Source organism: Rana temporaria, chromosome 1, assembly GCF_905171775.1.
Source record: "Rana temporaria chromosome 1, aRanTem1.1, whole genome shotgun sequence".
Classification (NCBI taxonomy): domain Eukaryota; kingdom Metazoa; phylum Chordata; class Amphibia; order Anura; family Ranidae; genus Rana; species Rana temporaria.
Window position 1 is genome coordinate 436451418 of NC_053489.1, and position 18894 is coordinate 436470311.

Consider the following 18894-nt stretch of genomic DNA (forward strand, 5'->3'; position numbering starts at 1 on the left):
TGTATCAATGGTTTAGACTGGTGGTGGTGTAATGGTGTGGGGGATATTTTCTTGTCACACTTTGGGCCCCTTAGTACCAACTGAGCATTGTTTAAATGCCATGGCCTACCTCAGTATTGTTGCTGACCCTGTTTATCCCTTTATCACTACAGTGTGCCCATCTTCTGATGGCTACTTCCAGCAGGATAATGCAGCATGTCACAAAGTTCAAATTATCTCAAACTGGTTTCTTTAACATGACAACAAGTTCACCGTACTCCAATGGTCTCCATAGTCATCAGACTCCAATCCAATAGAGCACCTTTGGGATGTGGTGGAACAGGTGATTTGCATCATGGATGTGCAGCCGAAAAATCTGCAGTAACTGTGTGATGCTACCATGTCCATATTGATCAAAATCTCTAAGGAATGTTTCCAACATTTTATTGAATCTATGCCACAAAGAAAGGCAGTTCTGAAGGCAAAAGGAGTCCAACCCGGTACTAGCAAGGTGTACCTAATAAAGTGGCCAGTGAGTGTAGTTATACACTGTATATGCTGTTAAAATAAAATGAAATAAAGACCCAGGTTATTCCAGACTATTAAAGTGTATATCTGCTGTAGAATGTACATACATTCCATAGTCGTTCATTTGTTGCTGGACAGGCTAGCAGGGCCTCCATGTTATTTACAGCTCTTCTAAATCACTGCCTCCATACACTCAGCATGTATGTCTGTATTCTGGACCATTACCAAACTATTAGAATATTTCCAATACCGTACATAATTCTTTCTATCTGCCAAATAAGGCAGCATGCAAACAGTCTTTAGCAAAACCAGATTCTTTGCGATCCATTGGCCAATGATTTCTCAATACACATTGGGCCTGTTTTACTAAATCTGATCTCTGGTTGCTAGAAAGTGTAAGGAGTCCTGGTGCATTTCACAGCACATGCAATTGAATAGGTGACCACAAATGTGTTCAATGAACAGTCCCTACTAATTATTTGCATTTCCAGCACAAGGCTTTCATTAAACAAAAAAACACAATAGATATATAAATTCATTTTTATACTTAACAGATTTAAATATCTGTTGCTTGCTTCATTAGTTTTAGTAAGGTGAGACTCTTTAAAGTGTGCGCACACATATTCCTGTGCATTTTTCACAACCATAAGCTTTTACTTAAACTGGAACTATAGGTATAAAAAAAAAAACTGGCTAGTATAAAAGCTTTTATTGAAGAGGAGACTCTGTATGTTCCTTCTGCAATTTCTTACCTTCCTGCTAACAGGTCTCTAAAGCCCCGTACACACGGTCGGACTTTTGCCCAACCAACTTCAAAATCCGGAACTTTTCGCATTTGTCCGACCGTGTGTACGTTCCATCGGACCAACTTTTTTTGGCTTTCATCGGACAAAAAGTTGGGTCTGCGAACGGACCAACTTTACGTCAACAAAAGTCCGATGGTGCAAAGTCCGACCGTGTGTACAGAAAACAATCGGACTTTTGGACAAAGTAAAAATGCGCATGCTCAGAAGTAAAGAGCAGCCGGAAGCCTTCTGTCTAGTAGAACTAGCGTTTGTATTTGATAAAGCACATTCGTGACACGGCAAGTTTCGAAATCTAGAAAAGCACTCACACGAAACGTCAACTAACTATAGAGTAGCTGAAGTAACGCAACGGGTGACGTCGGAGAATTGAACTTCCTCTTTTAAACGCTCGGCAGTACGTTGAAACGTCACTACGTTCGTGTTGGTTGCCGAAAAAGTCAGAGCGCGTGTATACTATGGGTGTGATCGGACAAATCAATTAGGACAAAAATACAAGGGAAATTTTGTTGGATGTCCGACCGTGCCTTAAGAATGAATCCACCCTGTCTTTTATCAATGGTTCAGACTGGTGGTGGTGTAATTGTGTACACTGAGCTGAATATGCACAATTCAGTGATCAATCCTGGCATGCATGGAGTGACACCATCACAGGCTAGCCAATCAAGATAGCCAAAGATGCTAATTCTAGGGGAAGTTCAGGATGGGTCAATATGTTATCAGCAGTGAGGCAGCTCATGGATGTCACATCGCTGAAGGGGGGTACATTTTGCTTTGACATGCCCTGTGTATTCAACTGTGTGCTATATGTGATTGCTCGTAAAAAAATGTGGTTTGTTGTATATATATATATATATATATATATATATATATATATATATATATATATAAATATATATATATATATATACACACACACACACATTTTCCCTAGTTAGATTTTTTTTTTATTTTAGTGTTTTCTAACTTTCATGCATTGTGGTTTATTTTGTAAGTGGAAGGTCCTGGCTTGACTTGGGGACCTGAGGCCTTCCCACTACACTCTTTCCATGACTATCCTATTATGCTTAGTTTGGCCATGTAAGGACTATCCAGGAAAAGAGGGATCGTCAGTGGCATCATCATGGATTAGTGTGTGTTGGAGTTCAAACACTTTTGTGGTGGGACGGGCAATCCCTACTGGACATGATGTTGCTGGGGGGCAGAGATGGCAGTGGATTGAAGACAGAGGCACTAAACAGGGCACAAGTGAATCTCGCTGGTGGAGTCTGTGTAGGACAGAGGTCTCAAACTGGCGGCCCCCCAGCTGTTGGGAAGCTACAATGCTTATCATGCCTCTGCCTGTGGGAGTCATGCTTGTAACTGACAACCTTGTAATGCCTCATGGGACTTGTAGTTTTGCAACAGCTGGAGGGCCACCAGTTTGAGACCCCTGGTGTAGAGGGTCTGGCCATAACTTGCCTGTTAGTGGATGAGGCCTAGTATTGGTAAGTTGTATGATGGAGTGTTATCCACTGTGCTTTAACTACTTGCCGACCAGCCGCCGCAGTTATACGGCGGCAGGTCGGCTCCCCTGCGCGAGAGCCCGTAGCTTTACGTCGGCTCTCTACGCGGCTCCCCCGCTCATCCCTGACTCCCATGCGCGTGCCCGGCGGGCGTGATCGCCGCCTGGCACCCGCGATTGCTCGTTACAGAGCGAGGACTGGGAGCTGTGTGTGTAAGCACACAGCTCCCGGTCCTGTCAGGGGAGAAATGCCTGACAGTCTGTTCATACAATGTATGAACAGCGATCAGTCATTTCCCCTAGTGAGGCCACCCCCCCTACAGTTAGAACACACCCAGGGAACATATTTAACCCCTTCCCCGCCCCCTAGTGTTAACCCCTTCCCTGCCAGTGGCATTTTTATAGTAATCCAATGCATTTTTATAGCACTGATCGCTATAAAAATGCCAATGGTCCCAAAAATGTGTCAAAAGTGTCCGCCATAATGTCGCAGTACCGAAAAAAAATAGCTGATCGCCGCCATTACTAGTAAAAAAAAATATTAATAAAAATGCCATAAAACTACCCCCTATTTTGTAAACGCTATAACTTTTGCGCAAACCAATCAAAAAACGTTTATTGTGATTTTTTTTTTTTACGAAAAATATGTAGAAGAATACGTATCGGCCTAAACTGAGGAAAAAAAATGTTTTTTTTTATATATTTTTGGGGGATATTTATTATAGCAAAAAGTAAAAAATATTCATTTTTTTTCAAAATTGTCGCTCTATTTTTGTTTATAGCGCAAGTGATCAAATACCACCAAAAGAAAGCTCTATTTGTGGGAAAAAAAGGACGCCAATTTTGTTTAGGAGCCACGTTGCACGACCGAGCAATTGTCAGTTAAAGCGACGCAGTGCCGAATCGCAAAAAGTGCTCTGGTCTTTGACCAGCAATATGGTCCGGGGGTTAAGTGGTTAAAGAAAAATTCAAGGCATGGCTATATTATACATAGTAACATTAGTCCAGCTTGGACCAATGAAACTACGTATTTACCATACTTGGTCGATGCCCCTGGTAGCTGGATATCACTGAAATTGAAACCACAACGTCAGTGATCTCTGCTTGCTTCTGGGTCATGTATTGAGTGACCAGCCGGATGAATTGTGAGCACAGGAGGTCAGCCACACATTATGTGCGCCATTCAGAAAATGCTTTGCTTTTTCTAAATAAATACAGGGGGTTTCTCTGATTGGATGAGATGGATAGCATGATGTAACCAACCCACCTCTCTACTTCATCAAATCAGAGAACCCTTTTCATTCATTCAGAAAATGCAAAGCATTCTCTGAATGGTGCCGTGCAGAGAAGCAGACCTCCTGTTTCCAGTTAGAGTTCAGATGTTTGACTCAGGACCTGAAAGCCAGTGGAGATTACTGAGGTACCAGTGTCTACTTCAATTACAAGGAATGGGTAATAGGCATAGAGGCATAGAAACACAAGGTAATTATAAGCCCAAACTGGTCCATAGGAAGTCTATTCACTTGGGCCAGCTGAGTTCAAGAGCGTAAATATAGGAGACAAGATAAAAGAGCCAATAAGTGTAGCAGATCGAGTAACGTTTTATTTTGCCCCCATAATGGGCTACTCAAAGGATAAAGATCAAAAATAGGCTCAACTGGTATGGTGGATGCTGGGTGCTGCAGCGGCGTGATGGAGACCTGCTGGGGCTGAGAGCTGGGAGCCGGAGATGGAAGGATGCTGGAGCGACCCTTGGGTCTAGGAGAAATGCAGCGTGAAGCGCAGCGTGAAGCGCAGCGTGAAGCGCAGCGTGGCGGGAGCGGCTCGAATGGTACAGACGTCACAGATTCCAGGATGCTTTACGACACATTTCAAAGCATGTGTTGTGCTACATGGGAGCATGCACACTCCTTTTTCAAGCTGTAGATCGTACGAGGAGCCTATTATTTATAGTGAACCGGCCGGAAGTGCTGGCTGAGAGCATTAAAACAATGCAATATAAACAATAACAATCAGGTACAAAATACTAATTTTCTGGTGTCTACTTCAATGATTGACAGCTTTCAGGGTGGATTGGCCAGGCAGTGGTTCAAGCTGGACCCATGTGGCTATGTACAAAAAACCCATGCTTGGATATATTCTTTATTTCCATTTTTGCAACATGTTTTTTATCCATTTTGGTTGCCCCTCTTTTTACTTTCTCTCTGTTGGGCTCTATCTCTTTGCCTTGCGACTAGGCCCTGTAGTTTAGCCAAGTCCGGGGGGCCCGCCCGCCGCCCGTGTGAGGGGCCCGCCCACCGCCTGCCAGTGTGAGGAGCCATTCCGCCGCGGGGATTGGGTGCCGACAAGGCAGTAGATGCAGGGGCGGCATCGCAGCAACCCACCCAAGACCCGGCATCTCCCCCTGCACCTCTGGCTGGCCGTTTAGAGTGCAGTGGGGAGATGTGGTAGGAGGTGGAAGGCGGTGATCGGCAGCTCTATGGTGCCTGTGTGGGCAGCGGGATCTCCCTGGGGCTTGTAGTACTCGAGTGTCAATGTATACAGAGGAGAGGGGGAGGGGCTTCTGACCCAGGCAGGTATCAGTTTCACTTTCACTCTGCTTGCACACTGTTGTTGATGCCCGGGTCAGAGGCCCCTCCCCCTCTGCTGTATACATGATTGGGAGATAGAACTACAAGCCCCAGTGAGATCCCCCTGCCTGTGGACACCATAGAGCTGCCGATCACAACCTTCACCAGCCAGGTACAGGGGAACCTCTGCAAGGGGGAGTCAGCTGTTTGGGGACCCTGATGTAAGAGGGGGGCCTCTGGGGACACTAATGTAAGAGGGGGGCTTCTGGGGACACTAATGTAAGAGGGGGCTTCTGGGGACACTAATGTAAGAGGGGGGCTTCTGGGGACACTAATGTAAGAGGGGGGCTTTGGGGACACTAATGTAAGAGGGGGGCTTCTGGGGACACTAATGTATAAGGGGGGCCTCTGGGGACACTAATGAAAGAGGGGGGACAACAATGTAAGAGGCGGGGCCTCTGGGGACACTAATGTAAGAGGGGGGCCTCTGGGGACACTAATGTAGGAGGGTGGGCTTCTGGGGACACTAATGTAAGAGGGGGGGGCTTCTGGGGACACTAATGTAAGAGGGGGGCCTCTGGGGACACTAATGTAAGAGGGGGGTTTCTGGGGACACTAATGTAAGGAAGGGGGCCTCTGGGGACACTAATGTAAGGAAGGGGGCCTCTGGGGACACTAATGTAAGAGGGGGGCTCTCTGGGGGCCCTGATGTAGCGGGAGACTCTCTGGGGACCCTGATGTAGGGGGAGACTCTCTGGGGACCCTGGTGTAAGGGGAGACTCTCTGGGGACCCTGGTGTAAGGGGAGACTCTCTGGGGACCCTGGTGTAAGGGGGGCTCTTTGGGGACACTAATGTAAGAGGGGAGACTCTCTGGTGACACTAATGTAAGAGGGGAGGCTCTCTCGGGATCCTGGTGAAAGGGGGGCTCTCTGGGGACCCTGATGTAGGGGGAGACTCTCTGGGGACCCTGATGTAGGGGGGGCTCTCTGGGGACCCTGGTGTAGGGGGGCTCTCTGTGGACCCTGGTGTAGGGGGGGCTCTCTGGAGACCCTGATGTAGGGGGAGACTCTCTGGGGGCCCTAATGTATGGGGAGACTCTCTGGGGACACTACTGTGAGAGGGGAGGCTCTCTGGAGACACTAATGTAAGGGGGCTCTCTGGGGACCCTGATGTAAGGAAGGGGCTCTCTGGGGACACAAATGTAAGAGGGGGAGGCTCTCTGGGGACACTAATGTAAGAGGGGAGGCTCTCTGGGGACCCTGATGTAAGGAGGGACTTTCTTGGGACACTAATGTAGGAGGGGAGGTTCTCTGGGGACACTAAAGTAAGGGGAGGCTCTCTGGGGACCCTGATGTAAGGGGAGGTTCTCTGGGGACCCTAATGTAGGGGAAGGCTCTCTGGGGACCCTGATGTGAATAGGAAGGCTCTCTGGGGACCCTGATGTAAGTAGGAAGGCTCTCTGGGGACCCTGATGTAAGTAGGAAGGCTCTCTGGTGAGTCCCCCTATGTGATGGTGTGTGTGTGGGGGGGGGGGGTGGCATTGAAGGACCTGACCTTGGGGCAGCAAAGGGAATAAATCTGGGCCTGGGCAGAGGCAGCGCTGAGACTGGGGGCTGACACCAATGAGAGAAGGCGGGGGAGGAGATTTCCTCTCTGTGTGGAGTACCTATACCGTATACCCATGAGACAAGAAGGCATCCTGGCGGGAGATTAGAAGGCACAGTGATGGTGACCGTAACTGATCAAACGGAATTCCCAGGGATTCGATTGATTGACAGTAAGTGACATTTTTCAGAGCTGAGCAATCAATGCCAACCTCCACCACCTGTGCCTCTTACTGATCCCACCCCCCACCACTGATCTCATCCCTATCCCCCCCATTACTTCTACAACAGAGGTGATGGGGGATAGGGCTGAGATCAGTGGTGGGAGGATGGGATCAGTAAGGCCTCGTACAGACGAGGGGTTATCCGCTGGAAACGGTCCGCCGGACCGTTTCCAGCGGGCATTCCTCCTCCGGATTGATCTGATGGCTTGTACACACCATCGGATCAAAATCCGCGCGGAAACCGCGGATCAATCCCAGCGGATAGATCCGGTCATGTGTACAAGGCCTAAGAGGCACAGGTGGTGGTGGGAGAGGATGGCACTGCCACCCCCCTCAAGTAACACAGCTGACACCCCCCCTCAACTACCGCCGTTGCCACCCCCTCAAAAAAAAGTATCAAAATCATGCTTTTTCGGGGGTGGGGGGTCCTTTGTGATTTCTTGCACCCGGGCCCAGAAGTTTCTAGTTACGCCTCTGCCTTGGATACAATCATAAATGTATGCATTGGTATAAATCATGGGTGCTCAACCTGTGGCTCTCCAGCTGTTGCGGAACTACAATTCCCATGAGGCATTGCAAGCCGCTGACAGGTACAAGCATGTCTCCCAAAGGCTGAGGCATTATGGGAATTGTAGTTTTGCAACAGCTGGAGAGCCACAGGTTGAGCACCCATGGTATAAATGTATCAGCTTTTTGTTTTTATAGTGGACAATCACCCTTTTTGTATGATGTAGTCTGTGAGTATAATACATAAGGTGTAGTTATATTGGACCTCATGTTTGGTTTATATGAGTTATCACCTATCTGTGTCTGTTGTGCATGATTTACTATTGATTGCTGTTATTGTAGATCAGCAAAGACTACTACTGAATTACCTCTGTAAAGATTATTAAATATTATTAAATATTCCACACCATGGAAAACAAGTGTATAGGTGGTACAACCTTCCCACAAAAAAGCTTATTCTGATTATGAACACCATATACATTGGCCCTGAAGAAGTAGATATATTCTATGAAACAAGGTGACCTCTCCCATGATATGGAACTGTATACTGTAAATGATTGAGTGATCGATGAATTTTTGGTCAAGCAATTTGCTGGGATATGTGATCTGGACTTTAGATGGTTTTTACCTATTGGTGTTTTGTGCATATCTATTCATGAAAATATTTTTAAAAATATGTATGCATTGTATACCTCTTCAGGGCTATAGGGCACACTACTCTTCTTTTCACATGTTTGATGATATCCCGTAAAGAAACATATGTGTAGTTATATTCTCCTCCTTACAATCAGAAATAGGCATGGCTTAGTTCTGCTTTAAGGCAACTACTGTAATTCATTTTGAATGGGCTGCCAATGTACCCCAGTACAGAAAGCCACACCTGACCTTGGTTTGGTAGTGTATTACCATGTGTTGAAGCATGTTACAACACAGCTACATTGCTTTTAGTGCATTGGGGTGCCATTCGAAAAGATGCACATGCATAGGATCTGTATTTAGGGTCATCAGTAAACAACAATTGAAATTACAACCAGTCAAATATAAACGATCAATTCAAAACAATCATCGATCATCATTAAATTTAGTTCACAGGCACAGACATATGGTCTAAAGCGACTGACAATTATCTAATGCTAATTGACACAAGGTGGTCAAAGATTGCTCAAAGACTCTCTAAAGTTATTAAATCTTCCTTTGCAATAAAGAGTGTTTGAGGCTTTTCCTTATTGAAATTCATGACCAAATTAAGTGAAAGCAAAGCTCAAAATAATCTAAGAATTAGTATTAACATTTACATTAACATAAGAATTGGTATTAACATTCAAAGGCTATATACGCATAAAAGAAATCAGTTTAATGTCAATAATCATATCAATATATGTGATTAAAAAAAACTTTTACTGGCCTGGATTCAAGAAGCAATTGCGCCTGTGTAACCATAGGTTACACAGCGCAATTGCTTACTTGCCCCGGCGTAACGAATGCTCCTGATTCAGGAACCTCGTTACGCCGACTGCAGCCTAAGATATGCGCGGCATAAGGCTCTTATGCCCGCATATCTTAGGCTGCATTCTTGCGATGGCCGCTAGGTGGCGTTCCCGTTGTGCTCAGCGTATAGTATGCAAATTGCATACTAACACCGATTCACAACGTTGCGCGAGCCCTGCGTACGCAATTTACGTTGTTTCCGTACGGCGGTTTTTGCGTAAGGCTGCCCCTGCTATTAGCAGGGGCAGCCATTGTTACGTATACCCGTCGTTCCCGCGTCGCAAATTTTTAAATTTACGTAGTTTGCGTAAGTGAATCGTGAATGGTGCTGGACGCCATTCACGTTCACTTTGAAGCAAATGACGTCCTTGCGACGTCATTTGCCGCAATGCACGTCGGGAAAGTTTACCGATGGAGCATGCGCTCTATGATCGGCGCGGGAACGCGCCTAATTTAAATGATTCCCGCCCCCTACGGGATCATTTAAATTGCGCGCGCTTACGCCGGGCATTTTGCCGGCGCGCCCGCGCAATTTACGGAGCTTCTGCTCCGTGAATCGAGGGCAGCGCAAAAAAATTGCGGGGGCGCAGGGCAAAAACGTTGCCCTGCGCCTCCGTAAAAAAAAAGCGCAATTGTTATTGAATCCGGGCCATTGTGTATAATTACATATACTGTGCATGTAATTACATCGGGCTGCCTAATTTTCGCATTACAGAAACAAGCTCTGCTTTCTTCTTTGCAATGCTATACAGTGGATGTGCTTTATGCCCTGTACACATGATCGGTTTATCCGATGAAAATGGACCGATGGATTCTTTCATCAGATATCCGATGAAGCTGACTTTCATCAGTATTGCCTATCAGTTAAAAATCCGATCGTGTCCAATGCGGTGACGTAAAACACGACGTGCAGAGAAAAATGAAGTTCAATGCTTCCGAGCATGCGTCGACTTGATTCTGAGAATGCATGGATTTTTGACCGATGGATTTCCCCACAGACGATCGTTTTTTTCTCAGTTTTTTAACCATCAGGTTCTATTTTTTTTCACCGATTGGGAAAAAAAACGATGGGGCCCCCACACGATTGGTTCGTCCGATGAAAACGGTCATGTGTACAGGGCATTACTGTTGCTTCCTACAATTCGAATCTGTGAGTCAGCTAACACTTTATACACAATACATATGAAGCTGTTTGGATCCGGTAGCAGTTGGTCAACGCAATGAAAACAAATATGAAGGATCAAGCATGTACACATGTTACATATATATATATATATATATATATATATATCTTTTCTTTTCTTTTTTTTCAAATGGTTTTACTATAAATATTGCAAACATGATTATAAAAAAAAATAAACTGAACTTTCCCTTTAAATCCTTTTCACAGGCATTACTTTCTATGGCACAGGTTGAATGTTAGTGTGGCCTTACTCCAATCCTGATTATATGTCAAGCATGAACCTATTTTTTTCCAATCAGACATTTACTGTTTATGGCATTATAATCATAACCATCCCAACACATAAATAAATAAATCACCATAAAAAAAATAAAGATTCCTTTGTTGTACCTATTTATCATCTATGTAGATTTCCATTATATGGCATATACATGCATATGATCAAAGCAAATAATGGAAAGAAAATTTGAAAGCTAATCTTACCAGACCATCGCAGTTGCTCAATGCAACAGATGCTCCAGGAATATCCGTTACTTCTCCGACATAAGCACAATTAGTCCACAGTGGCTCTTTTTTCCAGATTTCCTCTGTGTTATTTGCAGCATAGGTTGTATTTCCAATATGGCTTCTGTTTTCACTGTCCACAGGGTCATCATCATGCCACTCCACAACAGCCCCTGGAGCAATAAGTCGAGTGTTTGGCTTTAATTTAAGGTGGAATTCTCTTCCGAATGCTGTAACATTGAAGTAGAGAGGTTGACGGCTATGTGATGTGTCTCTCTTTAACCTCCTTTTCTGACTTATGGACACAACATTGGAAACGTGGTGTCCCTCTGCGTTTGTACTTATTGGTGTTACCAGTTCATACTCTCCTAGTATCCTGTCTACATCTGAAAGAAAAAGAGGAACATTTTTTAGTTTTTTTGTTATTTAAATACATTATCATTAAAAGGTATACAAAATGAAAAGTATTAGCTACAACTACTACATATAAACCATATGAACAAAAAGTATTATTGTTTAGGGCTGTTATTATCGTAATGACACTCATTGGCCAAAACAGCAGGGTAAAGGGAATCTGGACCAAGCCTCAAAATGTACAAATTGTGATCATTTGCTTTTCTCTCTTCTGCTTATCTGTGGATATTTGTGGGCAAACTCAGCAAGAGTACTGTAGGAGGAAAGATTCATTTACATCTTCATTGTTGTCTGAAGAACGATTCACGGTGGATCGCTTTCAAGAAAATGGTGCAGGCGCGGCTGACATGCATTCAGGATGTGATACTGCTGCCTTCTGAATGCTGTTTGTTTTTTTTGTTGACAGCCCAATGGGATTTTTGAATGGCAATACTGATCTGCAACCTAGAGCTTAGCGTTTGTCTCACTGTTGCGGCGTGGCCCTATTCACTTGAATGGATCAGGTTTGGCAGAGGCACCACTTGCCAATTGCGACAATGAGGATCATTTTTGCCCAACCGCACACCAAAGCATTAAGATCATGGCATGTGTACAGCTTTATCTGGCAGCCTTTGCAGCTTAAGGGGGGGGGGGGGTTGTTAAAAACATTACTACTCAACTTACCATCCTTCAATCTAAGCCAAAAAGGGACTAGTCACAAGTTTCAGTAAGCATTAAAATGTACGTAAACTCGGTTATTTGCTACTTTATATGTTATGGTAAATATACCACTAAATGTATTATGCAACATCTGTTCCATATTCCAAATATTGCAAGCTGACAGCTATAAATGATGTGTATGCTGACTGTTATCTGATAGTACTGTTTTCAGCATACTGTCTGGACTACAGAACACCCCATGTTATTGAGACGAGGAGAGGGAAGTGTTCTGTAGTGCTAAAATACTATTGTTACCAATGTGAAAAATTGTCTAAGACAGGAAGATCAGCTCCACATGGGTGGTGGTTTTTACCACCCCCGATCTCCCACCTCCTAACAAAAATAGTGACCACTTGGTATACATTGCCATGGCCATGATGCTTAGGAGGGCACTGACTGACAAAATTACCCATTAAAGCCAATAAGACTGCACCGCAACCACAAGCCAAAAACTTGATTTGTATTGGCAGTGTAGTATTTCACTGCAAAATCCTCCTTTGGTCGGAAAAATGCAAAAAATGGCATTCAGGAGGCAGCAGTATCAATTCCTGAACGCCTGCAAAACACCTCCAAAAAGAAATTCACTGTGGACCTATTTTTTAGAACAGTGTTTCCCAACTCCAGTCCTCAAGGCACACCAACAGGTCATGTTTTCAGGATTTCCCTCAGATGAAACGGCTGTGGTAATTACTAAGGCAGTGAAACTGATCAAATCACCTGTGCAAAATAATGGAAAACCTGAAAACATGACCTGTTGGTGTGCCTTGAGGACTGGAGTTGGGAAACACTGTTTTAGAAGGATAGAATGGGCAGCTTCCCTTGTGAATGAGCTCACAGTGTATTATTGGCTGGATCACCAGGTGAGAATAATGGGGAAAAGCCTGGATAAAATAAATGAAGCCACTATATCTAAGGACTGGTAAATTGTAATACGTTATATTTTTTGTATGTAGATTTTGTACATGGAATTTTATACACACTTTAATTAATTTCCGTAAACAGTCCTTCAGTTGTTAGTATGTTATCCAATGTTAGTTTTAAACAAGAGCTTTATTAGTTATAATTGAGGATAATGTGAGAATATTTTGTTCCAAGAAACCAACCTGATTGTCCTTGCAATCAGGGGGCTCCCTCGTCATAGGATTTGATTGACTCCAAGCCAAAGGCTCCTGCTGCTATCAGCAAAGCCTGTGAGACCAGGGAGAAGGAGATGCTGGGGGTAACTGCTATCAAAATTTGTTTTTTAACTTAATGCAGGAAATGCATTAAGGATAAAAATGTTTAGGCTTTAAAACCACCTTCAAATAAACATGCAATACATTGTACTGTATAACATGGCTAGTTTAATGGTCTTTGTGCTGAGAACCCATTACAACTCCATTACTGTACATAGTACTGCTAGTGCAACCACTTTAAGGCACTGCGAACTTGAGTGTGAAGTATAAAAAACAAAACAGTAGATACCAGAAATTGTCATAACTGTAGCAGGAAGCATGGTGTCACCTTCTTGGCAATTCATAGCTTGGTTTTATATTTATTGATCATTTATTTGTAATTTAAATGACCTGTTCACCAAATGTTGCTATTTAGCTATTGACTTGAAATATCCATGGTATCTTCCATCTCTCAGGATCTCCAGCACTAAGATAATTGATACCCTAGTTGTTGCTCTTAATTTGACAATAAAAACAAATACCCTGTTTATTAGGGGCCAACTTGTGGTACGTTAAGGAATGTTTATTAAATGGGTTGTATGTTAACATGTTTTGCACAAGGGAAGGCAAAGCACCACAATTCAGAAAAAAGCTGACATTTTTTACCTAACACAGCACATGCATATGAGTTGTGGTGTGCTGCAATACGAATGCATGGCCCACTACTGTATACGTGAATTTAGGTGTCATTTACAATGAATGGCACTGCATTGTGCTGTGGTACACTTGTTGTCTTGTGTGGTGTCAAAGTGCATTTTACATGGCCCTATCAGAATGAATACTGTAAGTGACGCTCTTATGGATACAATAAGTACATTTGAGTGGATGTGGATCCCATGGGTAGAACACTATGGCCCAGATTCTCAAAGGAGATACGACGGCGTATCTCCAGATACGCCGTCGTATCTCTGAGTCTGAGCCGCATAGATTTGTATTAGATGCGACCGGCGTAAGTCTCTTACGCCGTCGGATCTTAACTGTATATTTACGCTGGCCGCTAGGGGCGTGTACGCTGATTTACGCCTAGAAATATGTAAATTAGCTATATACGCGAATTCACGAACGTACGCCCGGCCGACGCAGTACAGATACACCGTTTACGTTAGGCTTTTCCCAGCGTAAAGTTACCCCTGCTATATGAGGCGTACATGCGGCGTACCAATGTTAAGTATGGACGTCGTTCCCGCGTCAAATTTTGAATATTTTACGTCGTTTGCGTAAGTCATCCGTGAATGGGGCTGGACGTAATTTACGTTCACGTTGAAACCAATATGTCCTTGCGGCGTACTTTGGAGCAAAGCACACTGGGATATTCCACGGACGACGTCAATCACGTCGGGTCACAAGTTATTTACATAAAACACGCCCCCCTGTTCCACATTTGAATTAGGCAGGCTTATGCCGGCCTATTTACGCCACCGTAACTTACGGAGCAAGTGCTTTGAGAATACTGCACTTGCCCGTCTAAGTTGCGGAGGCGTAGCGTAAATAGGATACGCTACGCGGGAACAAAGATACCCTCTTCTACGAGAATCTGGCCCATAGTCCCTAAAGATGTTGATTGGTCACTATTGGCCCTTTGAAGTAGATGACTGGCCCCCATGATACTGCTTTCTGGCAGACATTTACTCCTTGGTTTTATCCCCACACCTGTACCAATGCCTTCCTATCAACGTGTTATTTGCTACTCTTTCTTTCCATGTTGACTATTCGTCTGATAAGTTGTTCATTACATAGTTACATAGTTACATAGTTAGTCACGTTGAAAAAAGACACAAGTCCATCCAGTTCAACCACAAAAAATAAAAAAACAAAATAAAAAACACAGTACAATCCTATACACCCAACTCCATACCCACAGTTGATCCAGAGGAAGGCAAAAAACCCTAATTACAACACCCTAATAAAGCCCATAGCTTATGGTCATACGCTAACTAACCCATTACCGGGGAAACAAGCAGGGATGGATAAAACCTTATATTCCACCATATTACCACTTTCCTGTACATGCACCTCACTTTTGTGTACTAAAGAAAGCCTTTGTCAAACTCAAGCACTACTATGAAAAGGTATGTACTTGTATGTTTTCATGCTACATACGTATCTGAGCTGAACAGTCTGTAAGACGATATACAGTTGTATATCTTCATCTCTTGGCAATGTACTATCCAATTTGCCACAATAATTGCAAATTTTTCTACTTTAATGACTTTATAAACCCTCAATAAAAATGTATTGAAACAGAATAAGTGACGCAGTGCACACTGAATGTGCTGTAAGATATATTTTACCTAAACGGTAAGTACAGTTGCACTTATTAATTGCTGCAGCACATTTTTTTTATTTTTTTTTTTTATTATTGCAGGCAACAGCTCTTCTTTCATTCTAATTTTTACACCTGGTAAAAGTTTGAAATCCTCACATATCAGAAAACCTCATTTGACTCTGTAAGGGGTTATACCAGGTCAAATCAAATATAAATATGAATGTGAAAAAGTGAGAAAGTATGACATATGGAATAATAATGAGCCCATTCAGGTACTCCAATCTCTGCAGGAAAAAGTATCTAGATTATCCCATAATTATGGTTAAATATAAAAAGTCAAACAATTTCAAAGGAAAAACTTTCCAAAAACAGTGAAATGTGAATTAAAAACACGTATACAAAGGTGTTAATGTGACTTATGAAAGCCTTGTTTGATAATTATTGGTCCTTTATCAATCAAGTAATTTTCTGCTCACACATCACGGCTTGATGTGTAAAAGGGATACCGGCCAACTGCTAAAAGCTTAACTAGGACAGTGTCCTGTAGTTTGGCTTTTTTATAATGAATGGAATTTAGTGTTGCTCTAAAATATTCGTATTGCGAATATTCGGCTCGAATATGGCATATTCGAGTATTCGCCATATATTTCGAATTTCGCGGTGAATATTCGCTATTTCGAATATTCGAATTTTTTCAATTTTATTTTTAGAACAGATCACATCCTAGAGATCTCCATCGACGTCTAAAAGCATTGCTGGTATGATTAGAGACCTTGGGCCGAGTAGCTGAAGCGTTCATTTTATCTTGCCGAAAAATCGCAATGCGATTATTCGGCAATCGGAATATCGCGCGATTATTTTCTCCGCCCTTCTTTTGCATCAGAGCCATTCAGAGTTCTCCTACCACAGTTGTCGAAATTCCGCAATAAATATCGCATTCGCATTTTTCGAAATTTCGATAAAATATCACGAATATTCTGAGCCAATCAGAGGGCTCCTACCGCAGTTGTCGAAATTCCGCAATAAATATCGCATTCGCATTTTGCGAAATTTCGATAAAATATCACGAATATTCTGAGCCAATCAGAGGGCTCCTACCGCAGTTGTCGAAATTCCGCAATAAATATCGCATTCGCATTTTGCGAAATTTCGATAAAATATCACAAATATAGCCAATCAGAGTGCTCCTACCGCAGTTGTCGAAATTTCGCAATTATTTTCGCATTCGCAATAGCGAAATTTCGCAAACATTTCATTTCGATAAAATATCACGAATATTCGAATTTAGCGAATATTTCTCGAATATTCGGCTATATATTCGTGATATATCGCGAAATCGAATATGGCGTATTCTGCTCAACACTAATGGAAATGCCTATCATCAGATTTTTTTATGTTAAGTGCATGCATGCTTTTTTTTTATGTAAGTGAAACAATTACAGGTAATGTATTTCTCAATATTATCACAGTAATAAAATTGACAATGTTTTCTTCCTTTCTTCATGCATCATATAGGGTCAGCATCTGTTTATGGTTCTGTTGGCCTGTTGATGAACCAATCATGTAAATCCTAGTGCTTGCATAGTCGTCTCAACTGGCCTTCAGTTGGCCGATCAGGACTTCTGTAATGATAGGCCTTTGACCACCTATGTTTGCTATTCCACAACTGAGCACTCCAAAAGGAGAACTAGGCATCTAATGCCAGCAGACTCCTGATAGACCCACTGGCCAGTAGCGCAAGCAAGGTTTACAAAGCATTCAAAAAGTTCTTGGCAGTTCATAAAGTATCTTATACCTCTGTGTTAAACACAGATCTTCATTTTAGCGCTGACCGTTGCCTAAAAAAGCTAGAAGACTTTAACAGGCTTCCAACAAGTTCAAGCAGTGTTGAAACTTACCGTAGCCTGGTATCAGCTTATCCAAATGGACCATCAGTACAAAATAAAGCATTTCCCCACCCCAGAGGAAAAAAGGTTGTTGCGCTAAAAATAATAAATCTAAGCAATAATTTGAAAAATATATAAAATTCTGAAGTCAATATCTCAAATCGATGCGATACTAAAAAGGAGAATAGTTGCAGTCCTAATGCATCCACAGAAATAAAGTTCGTATAGGAGTGGCAATGTTGAGAAACAAGTAAAGAAAAACACCTCGAACCAGTAAAAAATTGGAGGCTTACCAGATGGCAAGCAGTGTGTGCTTGCGACTGCAAACCCCAGTCAAGGCCTTTAAAATAGTCCTCACAGGGGAAGATGGAAAAGGAAGAGGATTCTTGAAGTCTCCACCGGAAGCCAAATTAATGAGCCGTATCATAGGAAAAAATATTGCAATGGTGAAGTACGTTTGATCAGCACACATATAGGAAAAAAGTGACTTAAAGTACCACCATCACCAGCACCCTATAAATAGGAGGCTTACCAGAACGGATAAAAACAACAGCAAGTGGCTAAAACCCTAGCCTGGGCCTTTAATTCCTGGGCTGTAATGATAGTCCTACGTGTCCTCCGTGTTTAGTGGGTACATAAAGGAAGTGATAGAGCCCACATAGTGAAGTATGTTTAAACAATGCGTTTAATAATAAAAAGATTGCACTTACAGAGTCAATGAAAATAAAAACAGAGAGAAGCCGGCCGGCTCGGAACAAACGCCCGTCCACTCTACACAACACGTCCTGCGTCAGCACGCTACCTTCCCGACGCGCGTTTCGTCATAAAATTACGTCATCTGGTGCCCCAGATGACGTAATTTTATGACGAAACGCGCGTCGGGAAGGTAGCGTGCTGACGCAGGACGTGTTGTGTAGAGTGGACGGGCGTTTGTTCCGAGCCGGCCGGCTTCTCTCTGTTTTTATTTTCATTGACTCTGTAAGTGCAATCTTTTTATTATTAAACGCATTGTTTAAACATACTTCACTATGTGGGCTCTATCACTTCCTTTATGTACCCACTGAACACGGAGGACACGTAGGACTATCATTACAGCCCAGGAATTAAAGGCCCAGGCTAGGGTTTTAGCCACTTGCTGTTGTTTTTATCCGTTCTGGTAAGCCTCCTATTTATAGGGTGCTGGTGATGGTGGTACTTTAAGTCACTTTTTTCCTATATGTGTGCTGATCAAACGTACTTCACCATTGCAATATTTTTTCCTATGATACGGCTCATTAATTTGGCTTCCGGTGGAGACTTCAAGAATCCTCTTCCTTTTCCATCTTCCCCTGTGAGGACTATTTTAAAGGCCTTGACTGGGGTTTGCAGTCGCAAGCACACACTGCTTGCCATCTGGTAAGCCTCCAATTTTTTACTGGTTCGAGGTGTTTTTCTTTACTTGTTTCTCAACATTGCCACTCCTATACGAACTTTATTTCTGTGGATGCATTAGGACTGCAACTATTCTCCTTTTTAGTATC

The 18894-nt window shown here is 43.1% G+C and overlaps 1 protein-coding gene across 2 annotated transcripts in view; it reads right to left on the reverse strand.

Moving 5' to 3' along the window:
- Positions 1-18894, reverse strand: part of ADAMTS3 (ADAM metallopeptidase with thrombospondin type 1 motif 3) — a 332671-nt gene that overhangs the window by 275386 nt on the left and 38391 nt on the right. For both annotated transcript variants that reach the window (XM_040326191.1, XM_040326182.1), the window contains exon 3: positions 10875-11281. In XM_040326191.1, the coding sequence (XP_040182125.1) occupies positions 10875-11281 (407 nt within the window). The remainder of the gene's footprint in view (positions 1-10874; positions 11282-18894) is intronic.